Consider the following 26,596-nt stretch of genomic DNA (forward strand, 5'->3'; position numbering starts at 1 on the left):
TGGCCGTTTAGAATTCCACTCATTTAAATGCATTATTAATTAAGATGCATATTTAATCTGAATTTTGAAAAGGCAAAGAAAGGTTCAAGCTACATCTTTTTATTCTGAAGAATTCTATTAAACAACCTCATATTCTGTATCAGTGGTAGAAATAAATCACTTATTGCTTATTGAAGAATTTACATATTTATTTACACCAATTAACCCTTTCAACCACTTACCCCAGTTTAAAAAAAATAAATCAGGTGTTCACAGAATTGAAAATTACAAGAGAGAAAATAAAAAAAAATAAAAAAACGTTATCCTGGGTGACTAAAGAGGCAATTTCACGTTTGTGCAGCTCCATGCCTCGCTACCCTGTACTTCTTTCCCAACCCTTGCTACAGAGAATCTATTTCAGCCTGGGAATAGGCTGCCCTGTTCCTGCTTGCAAATGGAAAAGGAGGGTTAAAAGGCTTGTTATGTTATTTCATAAATTCTAGTATTCTTCCTCAGTCACCGTGAAACAAAACCGGGATGCTTGACTCATCATCATTCTCCAAGCTCAGACAGAACATTCTCAAAGGCTGGATAAACTGTGTTGAACATGATTATTTATTTTATTGTATTAAATTTACATAGGACAGGATGCAAACTATACAGCATTTCAGTAAACAGGTCAGTAAAGACAGGCAAGTACATCAATCAATGAGTGGCTCTCAAGTTTCTCTGTTAAAAATATTTTTTACTTTAAAAAAAATATATATATACAAATTTAAATATCAAATTAAGGTATTACATTTATGATTTTTCTTACTGTTTTCTCTGATAAAATATTCTATTGTTATGGATGTGTGTATAACAAGTCCAGTAACCCAATTAAAATAAAATATCATTTCAGGAAAGTTTTTTTGTTTGTTTGTTTGTTGCTAAAACAACTTTAGGAACATGAACTTTCTATTATTATGCATGTTTCCTCTGAAATGCTCTTCCACTAGAAATGAAAAACTCAAATGTTATTGGATAACAAATTGCCTTCAGCCACAAGTCTGTATATTTATTGCTGTTCATATTGCACATGGACTGCTCATTAAATTAGACCAGAGGAACTTGGGTAGACAAAATACAAAAACATTCTTAATTAAAAAAAAAAAAAAAAAGTCATGAATCTGTGTGTGTGTGTGTGTGTGTGTGTATATATATAAAATATACACACACGGACACACACACAAACAAGTAAACACTATTTTATTTTTTAATCATCTTCACCTCAGTTCAGTGTATTAGCAATAAATATTCCACGTTAATGTAATTTTTGTAACAGTTTATTTTGTGCTGAACATCTAATCTAGCACATGAATAAGGAGAGAAACAGAAGACAAGTAAGATGCATGTGAACACAGGGGTTACGCAGTCACAAGAAGATGTTTTAACAAAGATCTCACTTTGTTCTTTATAATAAAGGTGTATTCAAATTTAATTTATTTATATATATATATATATATATATATATATATATATATATATATATATATATATATATTATATGTCTAAATTAATTGTTACATATGTAGTAACACATGTGATAACACCTTACAATAGTAATAGCGGATGTTTACTAATTGCCTCCAATTTTACTAGTACAAAACAAAACTTTTTCTAGATAGTCTAATGTTACTACTTAATTGCCGTTTTCTTTACAAAATGATCATGAATATTTAGAAGGAGATATTCATATTACAAAGATGATCTACTTACCAGAAGGGTTGATTATATATATAATATATATAACTTTTTCACCAACCAAGTTGGTTACACAATAATGTGTTATATTTGTAAAAACTAATTTTATTGATATACAATATATTATATATATATATATATATATATATATATATATATATATATATATATATATATATATATATATATATATAGACACACACACACACACAGTATTGCACACACAGTAAGACCACTTAATAGATTCACTAGTGAATTAAATACATCTCAAAATACATCTTCAAAAAACAATAACAAAACCCTGTTTCTAAATGTATTTCTTTATTTGAGGTAAATCACCATTTACAGCTTGTTACAATAGTGTGTATATCAGTATTTAACACATTTTTATTTTTAAAACCAAACCTACTAATAATGCAGCGTCCCCCTTGCTAGAAAAAAATATTTCCCCACTACATTTGCCATGAATACAATATTTATTTAATTTATTATAAATCCAGGTGCAGTTTAGAGATTTTTCTAACCCGATATGGACACCTAGCAACGACGCACAAGATCACATTATTTAGGGAAGAACCACTAAGCGTGGCCCGATGGAAATGTAAGAAGCGTAGAGAGTTCAAGCAACGCTTTGATTGGTGTGATTTGAGTTTCTGGAACCCGACACCACAGGTCAAACGCTTTTATGTATGCTATAAAACTTTATATTCCTCCCCAATTCTTTTATCTGTGATACAATGAAGGCTATCCCACTCAGTGAAAAAGAATGCGTGTGGTTTATAATTAAACACTACTGTTTTGTTTTGAACTACAGTTGGGGATTATTAGCTCGGTAGGAGACCAGCTAAAATAAAATTGCATGAAAATCAAAAACTGCATTACAATGCATACCTTGTGCGAGCTCACCACTGCATTAGCATTTTGATTTTTGATTTTTTTTTAAATAACTGTTGAACCACAAAACAGATGAATGTTTCACTGTAGAAAATAAAAAAAAAAAAAAAAAAAAAAAAAAAGAAAGCTTTTTATTCTATTTAAAAAAAAAATCTGACAAATGAGAAATTACAGACAGATCAGGACAACCATATTTTAAAAAAGGGACCATCTCACAAACATCTTTTAAAAAAAAAAAAAAAAAATTATTTCCCCCTCCCAACACTTTTCATCTTAATCCGTTTTGAAACTAGATGACATAATTACAAAAACAACATCTCATGGAAAGTTACCATGCTGGCACAGAGCTTGTCTAAATCACCGGGCATTGTTCAAACGCAATTGAATTTAGAATACAAAAAAAAAAAACCCACCACCACCAAAAAACAAAACCAAAACCAAAACAAAAAAACAAAAAAAAAAAAACCGGTACAGCAACAACTAAGATAAATAAAAAAGCCTAAACACATGAACAGATCCCTTTTGGAATACACCATATTGGTAACTTTATATCTTGCCCTTCTTGTTTAATTTGAACAGCTTTTCAGGGGCTTGAATGGACACACACTCATACTGGAAAGCTTCCAAAAGAAACATAAAAAAGGCGCAAAACACCATACTGAAACGTGGGCGGAATCTGTAACGGTATAGTGTCCAGGAAAGACTCAAGGCTATACTAAAATAATTAAACTGGTCAATGTTCACTTTATCAGAAAGAGGAGCTAGTTGGCTATCCAGTTTATTTATGTTCTCTAAAATGCAAACTTTCTTCCTGCTCAAATTGAACAGACATGCTCTCAATAGGATTGCTGTTAAGCACATCACCTGTAAGCTCTGCTGTATGATATGGAAGCAAAACATAAAACAATATTTGTACTGCTTACATATTTAACACATCTTTAAAACCACCCTTCTGTCCTCCTTTACCGCTTAACTGGCCTTAGTCAAATTACTGATTCTCTCACTTCCGGCTATTGTCTTTCACAGCTCTGTGACTTGCTAGGCAAAACTACCAAGAGCAATGGTACACTGTCTCCAAGTTAATGTCTATCAATAAAGACGAGTCAAGCACTAGAGAGATTCAAAATTTTGCCAAGCATAGGGATACATTAACAAAAGCCAACATCCTTTGTTCTCTAAACGCAGCACCTGGACAGGAAATGTCCCTGTACAATATCAATATCTATATCTGTATGCTAGTCTAATACATGAATGCTGCTATTTTAAACCTTTTTTTACTAAAACAAAATCTGACAGATGCACTTTAAAAATAGTCTTGCGGTGGATCATTCTGTAATGGGGAAATGGAGCTCAACTATGCTCAGCACTGGAGTACTCATTTTTAAAGCTCAAGAGCCTAACACTAGTTATTGTATAGGCTTCCCCAGAAATACAGCTCTTGTGAGGGCGCCATAACAAAGGCTATAAAATGACATCTTTTATTTACTCTCATTGCAACTTTCTTGTGGACGGGATTGCACTCACTTTGTGATGGGGTCTTATTACCAACTGCGCAGGGAGTGAATCTACAGGGATTGCAGGATTAATTCAAGTGAAGACAAAGTGCGGAAAACTAAATGATAAAATTAAGGCAGTCACACATTTTGTTGCACACAGAAGACTTTCAGTCCCTTTCAAATGAGGACACAAACAAAACTTCAGATCTCTATTTAGATATGTCCACATACTGCAGTTTGTTAGCTGAATCGGGGAAGCATAGTTCTCCACTTCAGGTTTTCTTACAGCTAATTATCAGTGTCCGTTAGCGATATTCACTAGAATGAATTGGATAAGCTTACTTTCTATACCTGCCATAGGGCTTTTACAGAACAGCCCCACGGTAACTTGATGTGGACTTTTGGGAGAAGACGCATCGAGACTGATCGATAGCATAGTCTTTACACCAACTGATTAAAGAATGATTACTGAGAAGTCATAAATGAAAAATCAGATAATCCTGCTCTAGTTATAGGTCAGAATTTAAGATTCTTAGATAAACTAGTGCGAGAACCATAACGCTGTGGGAAGAGAAGTATACCAGAGTTTGAGCAACTGTTCATTGTGGAGATTATTCTCAGATTCTCTAAACCACATTCAAATTATGAATGCAGTATATCAAACCATGCATCATTCAGAGCAGGCTTCATGCAAATACTAAACCACAGATTCTTCCAAGGAGAGCTTTTTTGTGAACAGTTTTGCAAACCTACTCTCTCCCTAAATTATATTGTTAAAATACTTTTGATAAAGATTATCTACACATACATGTTCAGTAAATAATCCTCCAAGCTGTAGCTATTTTACACACACACACACACACACACACACACACACACATATATATATATATATATATATATATATATATATATATATATATATATATACACACACACACACACACAAATTATTTGCATAAAATTGTATTTTTTCATAGTAAGTATGGTGTGGGAGGAAGGTGGGGAAAATGCAATGGAAAGGAAGCCTGATTTAGGCAGTTGGACTCTGGGTGTGTGCGTGTGTGAATGAATGAATTTTTTTAAACACCCCCAGACGGATATCTGAAAGAAGCCTTCTCACATCTAGGGCTGCGATAGGTTATCAAAAGAAGGAAGACTGTTCAAATTGCTGTTGCCGCCACACAAACAAGCGAAAGGTTAAGAGCGTAGCAAGGTTCATTTGTTTAACTCGTTGCAGACACCTCCAATAGGAGGAAGCTGCTCTATGGAACCCCTGACGCAATTCTAACCATAAGCTGTGCCAGCAAAGTCGAATATAAAAAAGAAGAAAAAAAAAAAAAACCCTCTGGAGTCCACGTTGACAAATTCTTTAAACAAGCTGTGGTTAAAGGGAAGCTGGTTTCACTCTGACTCACCCCTGTTCAAACAGTTTACTGGAAATTAAAGGGAGGAGGGGGGGAGTTTTCAGAGAAGTCATGTGACAGGCCTGGGCAAACCACAACCCAGTAAAGGGTTCGCTGGAGCAACAAAGCAGGTCCTAGGCATTGGGCAATCTCCAAAGCAGATGGTTCTTATTCAGGTTACATGAGAAATGATCCTGGGAGTTGGCATTTAAGAATTCACAGACTGTTAACCCTTTAGTCCCTTGTGCAGTGTCTTGCTTAAGGCAGGCAATCCAGGTTGCAGTGTACATCTTCATTGGAAAACCCTGCGGGCACTTAAAGAAGCAGGAACACATTTTTTTAATGTTACAAGTTAATTGAAAGCTCTTAATAAAAAATATGTATTTAGGAAAAAAAAAAAAAAAAGTGAATTATGCGGCTACAAAACTTCAGAACGTTTCCAGATTTAAAAGTAATTATCTTCTGAAAAAAGTCAATTTATAAACGATGTAAAGCGGATGTATTTAAGTTTAAAGTAAAACTCGGGGGCACACACACACCCCGGACCACACCTTTACTCCCCTTTTCAATTAATCTTTTTAACTTGCAGAGCATGCAACTGAAGCTGTAATGCTGGTTATAGAGGTAGTTATTTAAAAAAAAAACGTTTGACCACACTGCGTTCAAAGCATTGTCTTGAGACAAACCCATTCCCCTCCCCAAACAGCACTGCTTTTATTGCCACAAGTCCTAGAAAAAAAAAGCTTTTACATGATCATTCAGGTTATTGCTATTTCCTATTGTATTGTGTGCATTAATGTCATTGCTGGAAACAAACAAAAACATTTCTAGTAACAAAACATGCTTCCTCCACTTGCAATGGTTGAGACTTTGCAACACAGCCTGCGATTCTTCAAAAAAGCATTCTCCATCGCCAGCAAAAATAAAACACAACAGAAGATTTACAGAACCATACAAACAAATGTAAAAAAAATAAAATAAAATAAAGACATTTTACAGCATTTCACAGATTTAAACAGAAGGCAGCGCTTTAAAAGTGCTCGCCGACAGCTAGGACCATGAACTGCAAAACGCCACTGCGTTGTTAGGCAGAGCAAGAGACTGATTGAAATGCAGGTCCAAATGCATGACACTCAGTGTTAAACCAGTGGCAGGAACACAGAAAATGTGAAGCGCGCAGGAATTTCTCTGAAGTGAAGATCCAATTTTCCTGCCAACATGTCACAGTAATTATAAGGTCTTCCCCAAAAAAATCCAGGCGCATCTTGTTTCGAAAAAAGCGTCCAATATTGTGGACTCAATGAAAACATACCACTGCTTCCGATCTCAAAAGGTTTTCTTCAAGGAGTCCATGGAGTTGGGGTCTTCATACGGAAATACACTCTGATGAATGATCTCAGCCCCACGAGATGCACTTCAACTCCAGCATGTGTTTCAAGACCAAAACTGTAGGCACTGCCAAACTGTAGCATTAGTAATATGCAAAAGGTATGTAACTTCACATGTTCCGTGAGTAATGTCAAAAGTGCTCCGAAATACTTCACTTCACTTGTTGCAAAATAAAGTGGAACCACAAACGCTGTTATTAACGAGCAGAACTTATCGGATTAAGCTTTTAAAAGAGATCACATGTTGTGCTTTAGGCGACGAAGTTGATCCAGCCAGCGTCCTACAGATAGTTACACATTCGGCTTGGTTTTAGAGGGAAACTTAGAAACTATGCACCTCTGCTGAACCAACAATTAAACCAAGCCTGCAAACATCACAACTAGACCGGGCTAGCTCTATTAGTGCAATAATAATAGTAATAATACTAATACATTTGTTATGGACTATGTAATGTGTTATGCAAATGGTATTGTAAGCACTCCAATATTAAACAGTACATTACAAGTCATTTAGACAAAGACAGCAAATAGGATGGACTTTATAATGACCGTTCAGTTAGGGGGTGCTTCTGTATCCATGACTTCAAATCCATGCCACCTTGGCTAGTCATGGTGGCCACACACCCTGCTGACAATGTTATGGCAGGTGTTTTGTATTGTTTTGTCCAGCCCCTTATTTCATCCCCCACCTCTCCGCTAACAAAAAATAAATAAATTATACCCTCTGTTTGAAACCCTAGGACTAAGGGACTGACAAGTTTTGTAAAGGGGAAACAAGGTTCTGCTTTTAATTAGTGCATATCTTCTGACTTCACTGAAGAACTGCTTAAGCGATGTACTTGGCAATCAGATTAAATGTAAGGAATACTTAATCTAGTGTAAACAACAGTCTAACAAGTCTACCTAACTTCCCCTATATAAGATTTTCTAAAAGTCTTGTGGGTATTTTTGTTTTGAATAGTGATATATTTACTACCAAGTAATATATTAAGTCTAATGATTGCATGCTGATTTTTTTTAAACTTATGTAGCTACAGTCATTCAAAAAATATGTTTTTTTAAACCACACAAAAGCAGGTATGCATGTATGTATGTATGTATGTACACATGTATGTGTGCATCATATGGAAAATCAGATTCATTTGTTCCTTTTCATAAACTTACCTGGTAATACCAACTAGGTTCTACTGTTTCAATAGACAGCTACTTGCATTATCATGTTTCTACATGTCATAAAGCATGACACTGCAAGACTGCAGACTGAACCATCCTCTTGCATTGCCTAAGAGAATGGCCTCACAAGATTAACAATCAGATAGTAAAAGACAGCAGGAGGCTGGCGGGCCGCACCTGTGCGCTCTGAGTGTGTTCCAGCATCTCTTCGAATTCCTCATAGTCTTCATCATCCGGTTCAGCGCCAGACATCCTGGCAGCCCTCGCCATGAAGTAGGGAGGAAGCTCACCAATGGCAGTGCCAGCACCCTGCCAAGACAACAAGAGAAGCGTGGGTGAGGGGAGCTCACGCCAGCATTCCTGCCCGTGTTGTGATTACTGCACTTCAATAAGGGTGTGAAGATTTGGCCATGTCACAAATCTTTTCAATTTTTATTGAAAGTATTTATTCTAAAAAAAAACAAAAAAAACCCCGAAAAAACACTTCTTCAGCACTGTGCTTCATGTCATGCATAGTTTAAAGCACTGGTCATGTGTGTTTTCAACAGCTGAAGTGTAGAAATGTGACCGCAAACAAGACAACCCCTGTCACACTTTGCACTTTTTAAACAAGGATGTGAGGTGTTCTTTCTCAGGGTTGTGATTCTATGCTCAGCAGTATTGCAATTTGAATGTATGCTGGCTGCAGTAAGGGTTTTGTCTTCTGTTGCATATCTCCGTCATGTCTTGAGCCCTCGAGATGGCAGTGTTATACTAGCCAGGAGCACAGCTCAAAAAAGTAGATCCGGAAAAGGTCAGGTCTTGGGGAAAGAATGATGTAAAATGCTTTTGAACTTTTTTTATTTTCTAAATTAGATCTTCCTAGAATTCAAAACCAGCTCCACTTTGTCTGTGAAAATAGGTATTGTACAATTAAAAGAGTAGTCAGTCTGGAACTGAGGCACATGGTTTTCGCTGAAGTGTCGTGGAAAGCAGTTCCCTGAACTGAGAACCACATGCGATCACAGAAAAACTGAAGTATAAAAAGATAAATCGGCATCTGCTTAATTCAGATATTCTGTGGTCTGCATACCTGCAAACATTTCTGCAGAAAATTTAGAAAATTAGCAGCTTATTGGAATGCATTAAAACTACTGTTGAAATTGATGCAAAAAGCAAACATTTTATGAAAAACTAAAAATATGGTGGTCTTGCTGTTCTTGTTTCAATGTTTAAATTAATAACCAGGAACATTTTTCAGGCCACTTAAATGTAACTAAAACCAACATAAACAACTAATATCAAAGAAACGATAAAACTAGAAATTACTGTATTGCCTGTTCTATGGTGTTAGGCAACACAGTATTAACAAGATGCAATGCGTGATGCTGAAAAAAAAAAAAAAAAGGAGGATTTTCATAAACTCGTCTCTAGTTTATATAGATTACATTCCCAAGTACTGTAACCTGTTTGGATTTGTTCAATTACTGTGCACAAGCTTTTACTTATAGCAGAACGATTTTTAAATAATCATGTCGGGGGAGAGGAATGGAGCGAAAACGTATGTGGGCGGTACAATCATCGATATTTATTCAAATGACTGTGTGCCCAATAAAATCGACTGCTATTTGGAGGCTTAACTGACAGCCCTAACTGACAGACTCTCTTCCTCATATTCTCAGCCGTCAATTACCAAAACTATTAAAATGAAGTGCCAAACAATGGGTTATTGTCGAGCAAGGAGGGAAATTTAATCTGAACTTCCTTTTTTGTCTAGTGGCCTTTTAATGAAAGCTAGTAATTTGCTCAAAGCACTTGCGGTCTTAAAAACTCGAGACAGCAGCTGCAGTGCTCTCTGTCAGGGGATTTCAAAGAGACACCTGCAATCTGTATTCAAATAACTGTGCCTTGCACCCAAAGATACTCCACCTTACAGTTTGACTAGCCACAGTGTATAGGTAACAAGCTCAGGTGTCTTAGACTCAGAGTAAAACCAGGAATGGATCAAACTGCTATGCAATGCCAGCCTCATTTCCATTCCTGCCACAGGCACATAGTTCATCGGGTGCATGCCCAAAATAAACACATGCATATTGTAATAGTGACAAAATGTACCTTAAAAACATTTCAACTGTTGAAAAAAACGATTTATTTATATATTTTTCAAATCTACTTCCTAGTTTGAGTTAACAGGAAGGTCAAAACATCCTCTGGAGTAAAAACTAGAAATTATTAGAAGTCACTCAGACGGAAATAACCGAATAACCAATGCTAATTTAAATCTAGACAAAACTGGTTTGCAAAAAGAAAAACATATATCGTATTGTATCAGCAAGGACAGCAAGTGTCTCGTTTCAAAAAGACTTTTCCTTGTAGAGAAGACTTCAAAGCAACATTGAAACCACCGGTGATTATCTATTGGCCTGAAGTGATTCAGTGGCTATCAAATTGGACTACACATTGCCACGGGCCTGAAAAGGCTTACATATGTAATGCATTCTAGTTTCTACTATCAAGTACATTTGAACAACTAAACAAACAGAACCAAATGTCCATACAAAGTAATGACAGGATATATGGTTACAGTATTTTCAAGAGATTGCATGGATTGCTTGCTGTGTAGAAATCAATTAACACAAAAACGGGCAGAGCCTTACAACTGTAAGTCACTTAGTGGTATTTTATTGCACCCGTTCAGTAATCTTAATGAGGCCTTCTTGTAAAATGGCTCTCTCACTAAGCAGTGACTGTGCCTTACCCACATGCAGGCCTCCAGTCGGACCTTCGAGATGATGGTCCATAGAGAGATGGCTCCGGCCTCAAGGCCTTCCTCATCAGGACAAATAATCTTCTCTGGATATGGAGGCTCTGGGAAGTTCACAGAGTTGCATTCATATGCAGCCAGAGTCACTGATGCAATATGTGGACCCTGAAAGAAAAAACATGGATTTTAACAGCAGTTTAATAGGGCTGGTTTCCTATGTGGTTGTGGCAAACAGCGCGTTGTCTTTGTTTTAACCAGTGGTTTGATTTATTATGGCCACCATGAACTAGGGTTAGGAACAAGCTTCCAATATACCTTAATATAATAATAATATTCTTTGCAGTCATTCCTAATAAAATGAGTGCAAGACCTTTTTCAGTTGATAAAACCACAGAGGACATTGTGTATTCTCTATGCCTGGATCAGTATGTCATACACAAATCTGTTGGTACTTGATGCTCTAACTGGGTAACAGTCCAATCATATTTAGATGAAACAAAACTAGAAAATATCTTGAAACACACGTTTTTAAAAGCCTTACTAGACAATGTAAGGCGAGGCAATATTTTGGGCTCCACTATACTTTAGTGAAGATTAAACTCATGATCCTACCTTGTGAAATACAAGGATGGTGTCAGATGATGACCTTTTGAGAGAACATTTTTCAAATGGTATAGTGACATATAAATCACTAGAATGCAATGCATGTCAAGTATTTCAGTACAAAAAGCAACCTCGTCATCACGAAGGTACCTATCTCTACAGCCTACCAATAAATCTTCTGCAACTTAATCTATGCGACACTCCAGCCCCAGCGCGCTCCCAATTAGCCGATGATGCGACCGTCAAAAGCACTTCATTTGCCGCATGAAATAACATTCCAGACTGCAGAGAACGTGATAAACAGCGATGACTCCAAAGGGCACATTTCAACACTAATCATGCAGTGGGGACCGTGATCACACCCGGGTTTTTTTTTTTTTTTTTTTTTTTTTTTTTTTAATACCATTTTGTGTGTGTAAGCTAAAAACGATTGGGAAGATTTACGGTATGCAAGCATTAATAAGCATTTCAAGTTCCACCTTCCCACACACACGACATACGTAATACCCACCACTGTTTAGCACTCTCTTGAAGTATTAAAACTACTATTTTTGCAAGATACAGACATCTTGCAAGCATTAATAAGCATTTCAAGTTCCACCTTCCCACATTGCACGACATTTACGTAATGATGCGGGTAATACCGCAAATCGGTGAAGAATGTTTCAATAAATCTTTGAAGTGCCTGAAACTACTATTTTGTTCTATGTCTGACAGCTTGTAGACAGTTGACACATGAATCTGCTTCTTAACCCTTCATGTTCTTTATATGTACGAAATCCCCTTCACAGTCAAGGAGATTACATTACCCACTGACAATGTAGGGTAATTGTCAGTGGTTTGTTCTGTATTTAAAACGGATGAGAAAGTCGTGGTACGTAAATACCAAAACAAAATTGCCGTACCACAAAAACACAAGTGCAATGCTTCACAGTTTGAAATGAAAATATTCGGAATTATTGTGGATGGAGCTACCGATGGCAATAAACAACAACATTTGTTATAGATTTGGTCGAACAGGGCGTCATCACAGTGTCCCCTCTGTGAGGACAGTGCGTGTGAATCGTGAGTGCAGCAGTTTTGAAATCTGTGTAAGATTAAACCAATACTGTGCCGATCTGTAAAACAATAACAGCGAGGCTGGAAAAACTTGTAGAAAATCATGCTGCAGCTGTTCATACAAAACTTTCAAAAGGGAGAAAAAGCTGCAATTACCACAGATTCGTGGACCCCATTCCCCAATCTTCCAAGACGCGGGAAGGCTTTTTCCACCTGAAATTGTTCTGTAACCTTTTGGACCAAACTGCCATTTATGTTTAATGCAGTTTTTACTTGTAAAGGACCCCTGAGACACAGGTTCAAACAGGCAGACCAGGCATCTCTTTTTACAATGTAAAATTGTGTGGATACGTGAATACGTGGATAAGTGGCGTTTGAGTCGAATACTCGGAAATTGTAATGCTCAAGTACTTGTCTCAAGCAACAACAGATCTCAAACTTTTAAATCTCTGAGGCAGACTTTTTAATATGTCACAGTGCACTTTAAAATTACAAAATAGTGTGCTGTTTTATCCCTGGTTATACCTTTTCCAGAAGTGAAAGTATTTCCAAGTTTTTTTCAATTGTAAGCACAACTCGCTTTTGCACTGTACAGTGGGTGATGTTCGTCTCAATTAAAAAAACATAATCTTGGGCAAAAAAAAAAAAACAAAAAAAAAAAAAACATATAATCTTGGGCAAAGTTACTTATAACAAAAAAAACCCATCATAATAGGTTCCTGTTTTTTTGTTGTTAAGTGAACCTTTAACAAACACACTAAATCTAAAAACATTATACTATCCGAAAATGCGTTCAATATGTATATAGTTATATCTTCACTAGCAACTTTAATTGCAACCATAAATATAAACATTTCTATAAACACTTTGATGTGTACGTAGGTTTTTTTTTTTTTTTTTTTCTTTGCGATGTTAAAATGTCATTTACTTATTTAGGGTATATTTGCTTATAAAATACTAGCCAGGGCTGTCACTATCAGAATGTAACAAATAGTGTGTGTGTGTGTGTGTGTGTGTGTGTGTGTGTGTGTGTGTGTGTATCTAGATATGGTTTAAACACTGGCACTGCCAAGCATTTAAGCGTTCCTAGAAATCTGAAAAAAGCACATCCATTTTTTTTTATTTATTTATTTATTTTAATGTTTCAGAACACACAGACTCACTTAAATCAGCTTTGCGCAGCGGTCTGAAAACAAGCTTGGTTTTGTTTTGCTAGGTTATACAATAAAACAGACAATCTAGAACAGTCAATTGCTCAGCATCACTATGTTGTTTACTGGCTCCTTTCTGATTTACTTTTATACCAAATCTATCTCTGAGATCAGCAAAAAGAAATAAATATCCAAACTAAACAAGCACTTATTTCAGGGAAACTTTTTACCGACTTGTTAAGAACTTGGATGTTCTGTGAAAGGCTAGCAACAACTTGACATTGTTGATAATGACGGCATTCTTTCACCCACACTTACTAGAGGAAATAAAGAACTAGCAGGACTGGAGTTTTGTACACTTAAATTTATCAATTAAACAACATGACAAAAAAACAAAGCGAAACAGGTTCTTGCCAAACTCTGTTCTAATGTAATGTCACATCATGACACACTGGTTTCTTGTTTACTACATGCCACTTTTACAAAACCACGTATGAACAAAAGCTCTTGCTGAAGCCATGTCAAAATTTGTTTGCATCAAAATGTTCAAAATAGGTACAGCAAAAAGTAAAATTGCATATTACAGACGCTTTACAATATGCTGCTAATAATACTATTAAATACAATCAAACTAAGCAAGAATGCTCCTAGGTTTTTTTTTTTTTTCAGACAAGCCACCCCCCCCAAAACACAGTTTTGGATCCTCCTACAAGATCTGGGGATTTCCAATATTTATGTAATTTGTTTGGGGGGGGGGCTATGACTTAGCACATGCACTGAGGGAAACATTTAATCCTTCTGTCAGTCATGGCGGAAAAAATAAGTGAATTATGTCAGCAGCTGTAAATTAATATAACTCCACATCGACAAATCACTGTCTGGCACTGTAGTCTTGTCTGAAGCTGTAACAATTATATAGAAATGGAAAAAATATTTAGAATTTCTGTGGCAGCCCACAAAACCAATACTTCACAGTACAATCAAAAAGGATTACAAATGGTTTGTTGACACTGGTGATGGAGTGGGCTGAATTCTCCCGTGAGTGCAGGTCTCCTGCAGCGTACAGAACAGCGGCTCAAAAATGCAAGGAAACTTGACATCATTCTTTTGTTTTTGGCAATCTTTTTCTAAAGTGTTTTTTTTTTTCACACATCTGCTTGTATTTCATTTTAAAAATATATATATAATCCCAAACGTGAAGCAAATAAAGAAGTCTTAAACCTTGTTGACGTCTGCGCAAGTTGGAGAGATAAATATCAAGTTCAAGACCCAGCTGTAACAGCTGCGAGACTCTTCCTGGCAAACTCGTCATCTACTAAAAGAGAGCGATACAGCCTCTCTCAGCAGAAATGGGTGCCATAAATGAGGTCTGCTGGATTTCCCTACAGCTGGTACCTGCCAAGCTGGTACTTGCACAGACAGCGAGAATGCAGTGAACTGCCTTTTTCATGCCTGCTCATGTTTTATTTATTTATTTTTTTTAAATCAAACAATTAGCACCACTTTAATGTCCCCTTTTTTAAGGGTGTTGCAGCTTTAATGCACTAAATTTCGGTAATTATACTTCACTTTATTCATTAAAGGCCTCGATTCAGTTGATCTAGACAGTAGCATGTCTGCTCCATTCAGTTGATCTAGACAGTAGCAGGTCTGCTCCATTCAGTTGATCTAGACAGTAGCAGGTCTGCTCCACCACAGTTTAAATATTAGAAACTGGATCAAACCTAGCAGTTTACTAAAAGACAAACATACTCAGAACAGACTCTCACACACTGTTCACTAGTACAGTAGGTAGAGGAGAGTGGCGTTTCGTTCAAGTATTCGGAAATTGTAATGCTCAAGTACTCATCTCGAGGAATAGATTTAAAAAACCCCACCACTACTATCAAAGACAGCTAACTTTTAAATCTCTGAGGCAGACATTTTAATATCGGTCACAGCGCTCTTTACAATTCCAATTTTTTTTTCAATTGTAAGCACAACTTGCTTTCGCTTTCCTGTAGACATTTGCTGTTGTTCGTTTATTTTTATTTTTTTTAAACCATATAATTTTGGACAAGTAAAAAAAAATAAAAAAATAAAATACAAAAAAAAAAGGGAATAGGTTCCTGTTTTTTTGTTGTTAAATAAACATTTAAGAAACACACTATTCTAAAAACATCATACTATCGAAAAATGTGTTCAACTTCAATTACAACCATAAATATAAACATTTCAATATATACTTTGATGTGAACGTGTATTTTTTTAATTTATTTTTTACTTTGTAGTTAAGTCTTTGCGATGTTAAAACATTATTTGCATATTTAGGGTTTATTTGCTTATAAAATACTAGCCAGGGCTGTCACTATCAGAATGTAATATAAAGAGTGTGTGTGTGTGTGTGTGTGTGTGTGTGATTTAGATATGGTTTAAAACGCTGACACTACAAAACGTTCATAAAAATGTACAAAAAGCACATCTGTAATATATAAAAAGAACAGATATATCATTTCAATGGATTGTTTTGTACATGCCACATGTTTAACATTTACTTCATATTTGTGTGTAACTCTTTTAGATTATTTTAATTCTTATTGGTCCATATTGTCAAACTCCCAGTTTTCACATTCAGAGAATGCACTAGGAATGAATTTAGAATGTATTTAGAATAAACTATTTCACTATTTTATATTGAATTAGCTTTATTCCTTGTATTATCCATGATGCAGATATAATAACACCTACAGCTTGCTGCCATATAAACCTGAATACACAGCTATAGCCAAAAGATTTCAATCACTCAGTAAAATTAACTAGTTTTGTTTGATAAAGTCGAATGAAACCTGCTGAATAACGCGACGTTAACATATTGAATTACATACCGCTTTGTAGTTTTCCATAGACTTAATGAAAAACTGACATTGAAAAATGTGACATTTCAAAATCTAACATGAAATACTCTAATACTATTGCAGCTTCTGGTAGGCACTTGCAATATCATTTTGTAATTTCTTTGATTACAAGATGTTAAAAAAAAGATCAAAATGAAGTTCCTACAGTTTTTTCTTATTATTAGGTCTCAATCCTAAAATTCTAGGCGATGCAAAAAGTTTGGCATTAGCTGTATATTTAAAAGTTTGGTTTGTATCTAAAAAAAAAAAAAAAAAAAAACAGGACATATCCTCACTTAGAAATCCCTGTATGGTACAATACAATTCTAAAAATACAATGGGAAGAATTAAAAAGTAGAACCAGGGATTCGATTGATTTAAATAGTACAATTCTAGCTCCACTTGAACAGTATCTTACTTTTTGTAAGGCATATGAAAATGTTCAGATTCAAAATGAGTTTGCAGGAATGACTGTTGAACTAGTCATATCATATTTACACATGTGCAGCCAAGTCCACAAAGACACAGAAAGATCGATACATCTCAGGCAGGATCTATGTTATTTAATAGCTATGGCATTCCAGCTCACACTGACCCACCGTGGCTGTGAACAGCAGTCTCCAAAGCCATGTTAATAGCATGTCTCCACTGCAGTTTTGTCGGATAATAAGAAAGTCTGCTAAACCCAAAGCTTTATCAGCTGTATCTGCAACCCTGATGCCCTGCAGGTTATCAGGAAATGGCTTGCCTACAAAAATATTTTTATTGTGAAAAATGTCTGGCTCTGCTGAAGTAGCGACAAATTTGTTGACCTCAAAACACATAAAAAAAGCTGAAGTTGCAGGAAAAAAAACTAACAAAGAAAAACCTAGACAGGAGAGTGAAGGAGGAAGTTCACCAAAATGGTCAACACATTGAAGAAAAGAAGATTGAACAGGTACCCCAAAACTTTAAAAAGAAAGAGAAATATTATAAACAGATTCATTTCCAATGGTGGATGAGCCATTGAGTTTTTATTCTTTTTAACTGCCACTAATTAAGAAGAGTGGGCTGTACTAGAACTATGAATGGAGCTTCCCTACCAACATGCTGTATATGCAGCTTTGAAAAAACTGAACGGTAACAGGGACTTTCTTAACCTTCAGTTTTCACTCAAAGGAGAGTGTATTATGTATGTGTGTGTATATACATATATTTTAATAAATATATGTATATCAGAATAAAGAAAACTGATAACTGATCTCAATGTACAAAACACTAAATTACACACTATACAGTGCTCTTCCTTTATAAGGCGGCCCTTTACACTGCTGAACACGTTACAGTATGGTCATGGCTCCCATTTGCCCCATAATGCCATTACACTAACACTAGTATTCTCGTTATAAGGCAGAACACAAATAGCAGTGCCTTTTAACTACAGTGTTATAAAGGGGAGCACTGTGTGTGTGTGTGTGTGTGTGTATATATAAGTGGTGAGTAAATCTACCAATCTTAGATGTGAGAAACCATTTGAATTGACTGAAGATTGAGTTAATCCCACTTTAAACATTCCTAATTCAATTGATCATCATTCAAACTGCCGTAGGCAAATACAGTACCTTCGTTAGAAATTAAATCATTTTGTTTATTCAAAATGAATTGACACACCGAGGGAAACAGAACAATTTATTTTACTATCTTGGTTAGTTGATTGTGGTTTTGACATAATCCACAGTACTCTGACGAATACATTGGTAAATGTATCAATTAAATAATCAATATATGAATATAGAAATGTTTTGGAATCAATTAAATATAAAAATGTAAGGAATAAAAACAGAAAGAAAAACTTTTACATTTTATTTAAGTAAACTTGACCAATTCTTGCTCTTTCACCCAAAGGACCGACCGAAATCTACAACGAAGCATTTCTGTTTCTCTGTTTAGCCAACGTAGCCAAACAATTAATGGATCAATTTGTACCTTGTTCAAGAGCTTGTGAGTGCAATACAGAACAGTGCTAGCACAAAGAAGCGAGCGAATCATTGGTGATTCGCGTGAGAATCTTGGACCAGCAGGAACCTGCGGTGAGACGGAGGAATGTGACTCGCATGGGGGGTAATTTCATCGTTTAGAAATGCTATGAGACATTAGGTCATTGCCCATCTTGACTCCAGTCTGGATATTCTATCTATGGAAGAAGCTCACATGGAAAGGAGGAGGTGGGGGGGGGGGGGGGGGGGGGGGGGGGGGGGGGGGGGTCATACCAAAGCCAAATAACAAAATGGCTTTTAAGCTTTTAAGTCTATCAACAGACTCACAAGGGTTTGGGGGTTATAACGAGCTCTGAATCCTTTTCTGTTTTTTTCACACCTTGAATACATTAGCCACAGCACGTATGGGAAGGATTGGGTCTGGTCAGTACTTGGGTCGGGCACCTCAAAGGAACACTATAGTTTGGGTTATGGCACAGTTTCATAGAACAGGGTTGTCCTAGAAAAAATCCTGTAAGGAAGGAACATTTCCAATGCTCAATGTGTTCACTGTGCTTTATATGTTCCAGTTAATGACACAGGACATTTATTCATCTGAATAAAATCTAAATCAAGTGGACAAGAAAGCCAGGCATTGATTATACATTTTGGAAAAAGCACACTAGACTTCTATTTTCCAAAAACCTTTTCATCCGAAAATGGGATAAGAAAGCCTTTGTAAATATTAAACAGTAAAAAAGAATGGGTTACACAAGCCACTGTGGGTTTACCAGACACACATTACCTTAGCTGTAGCCTGTGTTGTATGGAAAGCACAACCAATTCCTGACTCTGCTGATATTTTTATTAAAGCATCAGCTGGAGGGAGCATGATCAGTGTTCTTAAGACAAACCCTTTCTCTTCACCCTCGAGGGAAAGGGTCTGTCTTAAGAACCTGGTTTAAAGAACATCCCAAACAAACAGCATTAGAATGAAAAACATATATGGAAAATGCAGGCTCTGTGATTTGGTTTCTGTATTCAGAAAAAGGAGAACAAAAGGGTTGCAGAGGGAGCCCATCTCGTGTGTATGTGAAGCGCACTCAAATTGAGCTAACAGGATGGATGCTGAATCAGACACTTGTATCTAATTGCCCCTCTTGAGACTGGTATTTGTGCCAGTCCTGATACCTTAAGATGGACAGTTTCCAAAACCAGATCAGTCCCAACCAGAAGAAACAACAGAACATCTGCTTAATCTATACCTTTGATTTATTCCTAATTACCCCATGCTAACCTCCTTTACAATCTACTATCCTTAAGGGCTTTGATGTGGGTCCATGTAAGGTAAGAAAAAAAATATGAGTCACCTCTTTACAATCTAAACCCCCCTCATCCCCCCCGATAGCTCCTTGAAGAAAACAAAGGGTGAATGTATAAGATTTAATTAATTTAACGGAGGGTGGTCAACTGGCCTTCCCGTGACTTGTGAATCACTTTCCCAGATAGCCACTAAAATCTTCTGACTGACGGATCGCATAATCTCCCCCGCATTCACAGACGAGCTTTACTGAGATCAGCAAGATACAATGTCAACCACAAAAATGTGTCAAAAGCAACAACTACGGTTTATTCCAAGCCCAAAAGCACCCATTCCTATCAACTTTTTTTTTTTTTTTTTTTTTTAAAGCAGTTATTCCAAAGTGCAAGAGTTCACGATTAGCTTTTCGTAAAGAATATCCTGCCGATTCAATTCAATAAGCTGGATTTGAATTTGATCAGAGGAGACAGGGTTGTTCAGTCTAAGAAATAGGCGCTGGGGTGCTTTTGTGTTTTAGTTAACCTTTAACCACATATTACTCTATTAAGTAATAAAGACAGTGCGGATAATGAGTTGCCAACAGTTTTACCAAATGCATTAGAAAAGCAGGAATCTTTGCGGACCATTTCAACTGAGAAAAGCGAAAACACTAAACATTATTACAGTAGCATCTTAGTGACTCTGAAGAAATCTGCATCTGAACAGTTTTAACTACTCTTTATATTTAATGCATCTAAAACAAACAATGATGACAAGAGTTCTTATAAAACCTTAAAAACAAGTCACTAACAAAAAAAGAAATGTGCATTAAACATTGCATGTTTAAATTAGAATTTTCTGCATTTTGGCTGAATCCAAAAATACAGATTGTCTTTACAGTATCTCAAATTCATTAAAAAAAAACCTATTGTGGAGCTCAATGAACCATATATGGCTAAAGAGTTATCAGTTGGACACCCTTGGGTTACTGTATATTAACGAACCCTTAACAAAAAAATTAGCAACATTCATTAACATGATGGCGAGACAGTTTTACCACTTAATACACTGAAAGTGCTCTCAAGTTTTCCTACATCAAAACTCAGTTCCATCAGTTTATATGGTTCAATTGCTTCTGTCTTGTTAGTATGTTATTGTGGCATTCTGTTCCTATCTTTTCTCTTTGCTCTAGAATCATTTAATATTGCACGTGACCTGCTTGCCTCCTCTTTTTTACTTATCCCTGAAGAAACTCTTTCTTTTGTTTCTATTTGACCAGGTGTGGTGTTACAAAAGAAAAGTTTCCGTGCAGTTCGCTGTTTAAATATGTTTCATAAAACGATTGTTTATGTGACTACTCTCATTTTGTTTGAATGATGGTACCCTTTCCTCATTCAAGTGGGACAGGCCGTGTCTGAGTTCGAACCCACTATCCTCCTGGCTCAGAGCCCTGTGCTCCGTCGGCTCTCGATACAGTCTGGTGCTGAAACAGGAGTTCATAATCAAAACACAGAACCAGCATCTCATGATATGAAAACCCAAATAAACCCTAATGAGTCCCTCGTGCCTTCACCACATCTAAAATGGGATTGGTGAATCATGTCCAGGAACCTCTTGGTGAGGCTAGTCATAACAGTCTCGAAAGCAATCAGATAAGCTTTTAATATTATGTTGTTATTGTTTTTAAAATAATGCTTGTTGCTATTTTACTCTATCTCGGCTTTGCTCCATGGAAAATCGCAAGGGCTGGAACATGTCTTGACCAGTGTTGCGATTTTACCCTGCATTACAGACTAGGACAAGTGGAATCCCTTTGCCATTGACTTTCAATAGGATTCAAATCTGCGTATCCTGCAACATACAGGGCATCGTCACCTTTAACTTGCATTAACCACAGTAGAAATTCCGAATGCGTGGGCAGGACTGGGTCTGGTCAGAACCTGGATAGGGACTTCAAAGCAGCGAGTTAGTCTGGTCTACAGCAACAGGGGTGTTATAGATAAAATACAGCAAGTAACGGACAAATGATAATGCTCAATGCGTTCACTGTGCCTTGTAAGTGTTGGGGAATGGCAGAAAACATTAATAAAATTCAGTCAATTGGATAAGAATTACAGGCATTGAATTCACATTACGAAAAATGTACACTAGACTCCCAAAATCTATATAAAAGAATAAGAATGTCTTTGTAAATATAAAATAAGACAACTTACATGAAGCACAATTTACGTTTAGCGCTCAATGTGAGCTGTAATTAAATCACCCAAATACACGCATACCCCCGACAAACACAATAATATAAAACAGACCTACATTTAAAAAGAGACAATCTATACCTGTACAGAGCGTGCACTTCCTAAGTGAGACTGAGGTAAAGGTGGTGTGTGGCATTAACCTCACCTCTTCATTTGCATACTAGGACTACTTAAACCTGATAAATCAGATAACCGACAACACTTCCTGTAGGGAGGCGTGCGTTTCATGCGACTGTAAACCACTCGGAAGGGGGAAATACACACATGGTCTTGAGGGGCTACCAAAACCCACCTTTTACCAAGAAAAGAACAGTTCAATTTCCAGAGTACAAGACTGCAAACGAGTGGTTTAGAAAACAAGGAACCAATCCCCCTTTTAAAAACATCTGTGCATTACTAACTGCATTTAAACTTAAAACAGCACATGCATTCACTAAATCCCTGCGTCTAGAAATACCTCTTTGTGATGGTCTCTTGAGTGCTTATGATAGTCAGATGGGAGTGTATGTTATTTTAAACAGGGTCGCACCAAAAACAACTTCAATGAAGGAGGAGAGGGGAAAAAGACAGCTGGCGCCACCTACTGTTCGACTACATAACATCAGAATCAGCTCTATTGAACTGGCCCTTTCTGGAACCTGTAGCTTCTGAAAGTATGTTTCAAGCATTTGTGGTAGAAAAGCAGAAATTCTACTGCCTCTTTTTATTCACTGGTGGCATTGACAATGAAGGGAGAGTATGCGACTCCGGTTCCATGCTTTCTATTTCTTTACACTCCCTACCGATTCTATTTTTCTATCCAGTTTATTTCTCTAAGAATTAGGCACGGTTGATCTAATGCTGTGGCCAATGTGCGCCCCCAAACAAGCAGGAATCGAACATCAAAACATCAAAAGGAGAGCAGGGACTGGTGCTTTTATTAAGCCTGATGCACACAAGCTCTTTACTAGCAACAGAACATGCATTTCCTTTACACTCCACGCACATTCTTTTCTAGTGAAACTATTAGATCTTCTATTTGAGAACCAACATTTTTGAAAACATAACAGACTACCTACCAAGGATCAAAAACAGGGGGAAGGGGGGCTTTCATTAAAACATTTTCTTATAAAGGTAACGTATTAAAGCAAGGTTTAACTCATGCTTTATTGTGCTGCCACCATGTGGTGGAAAACTGCACTGGCTCCATTCTTTGGATGGAGTAATAATCTTGGTTAGTGTGCCCCCTGCTGAACAAACTTAGAACTGCATCCACTCATTTTAATGGCATAAGACAAAGCATATAAAACTGACCTTACTGCTCACAAAAACATTACGTACAGTGTTGTCTCTTGTGCATGCATTTATAGAATATATAATAACCTCTTTTACTGGCTCCTCTGTTGTAACTCTATATATAATCATATTGCTGAAGGCCATCTCCTAGGACAAAAAGGGTTGTGATATGTCAAGAGACTTTCCTGGTAAAATGAGAGGTCAATAGCCTAACAACTAAAAAGCTGTCTTTAGAAACCGTCTATAATCTCTAGCAAGCTCGATACCTGAAGCGAATAGTAAATGGTGCAAGTGTTGAAGTTTTCTGACAGGTGTACTGCCTGCCTAGCTTTTATCATGGGAAAACAAAGTAAAAAGGAACCCCTTTATTCCTAAATAGAACCACATGCCAAAAAAACCCCACAGAACTGCTGAACAAAGTCACAGATCATCCCTGCTGCATCACACAGTGTTACTAAATATTTGAAAGACCAGTTCTGAAAGTTTAGCACAGTGAAACTGAGTTTGATTTTGCAATGGGCTACTACTTGGCGTTGCATGACAAGATGTGGGCCAGACATAAACAGATGCAAGTGATTGCCTTGAATAAGCAACAAAGTAGTAGGTTAACAACACACTAATAGAACAATTTAACACAGTAATCACAAGATCATTACGGGCCATGATAATAATTTGTATTATTTTTATAATACTCTGCCTCTAATGATTTGATTATACAGGCAGTGAATGAAGTTACAGGCCTTTCACTAATATGAGTGATTTTTTTTCTTCTTTTTATAAACAGGTGTTAATTATTGTTGTATTGCTACAGTAATCGATATTGAGTGTACCGTTAAACCTTGACCATTAAAGAAAGCAGAAATAATATTGTGTTTCTTACCAAGTAAAGCAGGAAGGTGTGAAGACCAGTTCCAAGACCAACGGAAGATAAAATGCCCAAGCCTACCCAGTAGGCACACCACATAGACTTCTTCTCCAAGTATTGCACATACTGCAGAATGACCAAACAGGAAGGAATAATGAATCAGAACTAAAATGTACCAGATATTTGTAGAGACATGTGGGAGGATAAGTGGTGTGTTAATGCACTAGCCGGCCTCCTCTCCAGAAATGAGTTTGATGGTGTCAACTTAGTCTCCATTGGGCAGCAATCCAAAAAAATCACAAAACCACTGTGTGCACGTGTCACTGCAAGAGTCCTCTGTGCTTAGCACAGAACAGGACTAAACAGAGGGGGGTCTCTCAAGCCAGCAAGGAGGAAGCTAACCAACACATAACACACTATAGTTGTTATGAAGATTTGAATCAAGTATTTGATCAGGACAATGCACAGCTGTATATCCTGATGCAATAACGATTGCAAAGTAAGATAAGTAACATAAGTACTGTATGGGTCACAACAGCCCACTATTTGGTCCCGGTATTTTAGTTTTAAACTGTTCAGCTATTTTGCAACCCCCTCCCCAATTAGATGTTAAACGAAGGCATTGCTTATGAAGTGTTACCATGGTGTTTGAAAAAGAATCTGAATTTCTTACCTTCTGATGTGTTCCTTCAGTATAATATGCAAGTGTAAGACATGCAAGCAGCAACAAAATACTTAAAACCATCCCTCTCCTCTGCCATAATCTAAAACAAAAACAGGAGAGTTTTGGGGTTTGTTTTTGCACATACAACTATAAAAACTGCCCTACGAATGGCTAAAACAGGTATTTGACAGGTAGCTAAGGTGTACTGTAATTAAATGAGTTAGTAAACTGGGTAACCAGCAAACCTTTAATAAAACTGAGCATTACTGAACTGCTGTAAAAGGTCTGTTTTTCATGCCTGTTATACTGTAATGGACATCAAATGCAGACCAAATACTTGGACAACCTCTTGTGCTTATCCCGCCGTGCTCTTTAAGAGGTTAATCAGAGCTGGAGTCAGCAGGATATAAAATGTCCTGACTCAGACATCTAGCACTTTGGACCTGTCTCCCTCCACGTTTGCTAGACTCTGACCATAACCGATTCAAAGCGCTTATATTTGCCGTTGACGTTATTAATTCTGTGCTTTTTGCCAACAGGCTTTCTTTAAATCAATATTGCTGCAAGAAGTACTTAATGTCGTAAATCCACTACAGTAGTATGTAAAAAGTACAGTGTCATTTTAGTCTATGCAGGTGCAAAGACTAGCTACTGGTTTTGAATATAAATACTGAAATTAGCATTTTCTCCACTTAAGGGACTTTACATTTCGGCTTCATTATGCAATGAAATGCATGACTGGTTTGCAAATCATTGAATTGTGTTCAGATTCTATTAGTTTAAGTATGAAAGTAAGAAATTAATTCAACCTTGCGACCTGTATTTTGTTTATTTTAGAACACACAGAAAAGCTTGGATTTAAAGCCAGAATCCCCTCCAAATCAGTCCGCTCTAGAAGCACAGATAGTGTTACTCAATACTGCAGACAACTCTGGTAGTGCAGGAAACAAAACTTCAAAACAGTAAACAACTAAACTAACGTAAATCAGACACAAACTACTTAATTAGCCTAGTGTAGCATTTCTATAGTTATTTAGTGAGGATACGATATAAGCAAGATCTTACTTTATTGTCCATTCTTTCAAGTCTATCAGGGTTTCCAGGAAAAAATACTGCAATGTAATACGAGGTCGCTTCCAGAGGACAAGGCTCAGCCTCTCCTCTCTGTCCTTCTGCTTTCTCTCACTGAGCAATGCAGGGTCTGGAAACAAGAGTTAAAGTCATCGGACAGAGCAACTGTTTTTAACTAGTACAGTCAAACCTGCTTATAAGAACCACACAAAGCCCTGCCTAAAAATTGGTACTGGTTTCCCTTGTAAATTACACACTGACAAATGAATTACAATGTGAAGACTACCAGCTTATCTGATTAGTGATGCACAGATCTGCAGATACATCTATATCCAGTAAGCCTTTAGGAATCCATGCATGCAACAGCAGAACGAGGATGATTCATGGGACACGCAACAGAGATTTGCAGACGTTCTCTTTTACTCATTCTACACACCTGCAAAGGTACCATTTTGCTGTTCCTTGTTCATGCCCACACGCCTCTGTGGTGCTTCAGAATCTGCTCCATGTTCTGCCATTTCATTGAGTAGTATATGATCTGAAAAGAAAACAAAAACCAGACATATAAAAGGATGTGCTGAATAACCTAGCCTGGGCAGGCAGTGTATTCCCTTGACCTAATTTGGATTCCTGCCACAGTCCCGTTTCATAATAATCAGAAGTAATGTAGTGCGGTATGAAACATTGTGAATGAAAAGAACAA

General features: G+C 36.8%; 2 protein-coding genes across 3 annotated transcripts in view; one reads left to right on the forward strand and one right to left on the reverse strand.

Moving 5' to 3' along the window:
* The window catches only part of LOC121305029 (clathrin heavy chain 1-like), a 19,785-nt gene extending 9,767 nt beyond the window's left edge, over positions 1 to 10,018 (forward strand). For both annotated transcript variants that reach the window (XM_041236521.1, XM_041236522.1), the window contains one exon: positions 9,902 to 10,018. In XM_041236521.1, coding sequence (XP_041092455.1) covers positions 9,902 to 10,003 — 102 coding nt within the window. In that variant the 3' untranslated portion in view covers positions 10,004 to 10,018. The remainder of the gene's footprint in view (positions 1 to 9,901) is intronic.
* vmp1 (vacuole membrane protein 1) lies at positions 8,203 to 26,463 on the reverse strand. Its single transcript, XM_041236523.1, has 6 exons — positions 26,330 to 26,463; positions 25,888 to 26,023; positions 24,832 to 24,922; positions 24,174 to 24,284; positions 10,817 to 10,987; positions 8,203 to 8,388 (listed from the first exon to the last, which is right to left on the reverse strand). Exons 1-6 carry the CDS (start codon positions 26,409 to 26,411, stop codon positions 8,218 to 8,220), a joined length of 762 nt encoding a protein of 253 aa, XP_041092457.1. The 5' UTR covers positions 26,412 to 26,463; the 3' UTR covers positions 8,203 to 8,217.
* Positions 26,464 to 26,596: the final 133 nt, after the last annotated feature.

This window comes from Polyodon spathula, chromosome 41 (genome assembly GCF_017654505.1).
Source record: "Polyodon spathula isolate WHYD16114869_AA chromosome 41, ASM1765450v1, whole genome shotgun sequence".
NCBI classification, from domain to species: domain Eukaryota; kingdom Metazoa; phylum Chordata; class Actinopteri; order Acipenseriformes; family Polyodontidae; genus Polyodon; species Polyodon spathula.

Excerpts from the sequence above, each read along its gene's own strand:
- vmp1 (XM_041236523.1), bottom strand. The coding sequence starts at position 26,411 with ATGGCAGAACATGGAGCAGATTCTGAAGCACCACAGAGGCGTGTGGGC. Across the intron at positions 10,988-24,173 it reads ACACCTTCCTGCTTTACTTG|GGTCCACATATTGCATCAGT; the intron begins GTAAGAAACACA and ends TTTTTCTTTCAG. Across the intron at positions 8,389-10,816 it reads GACTGGAGGCCTGCATGTGG|GGTGCTGGCACTGCCATTGG; the intron begins GTAAGGCACAGT and ends TTGTCTTGGCAG.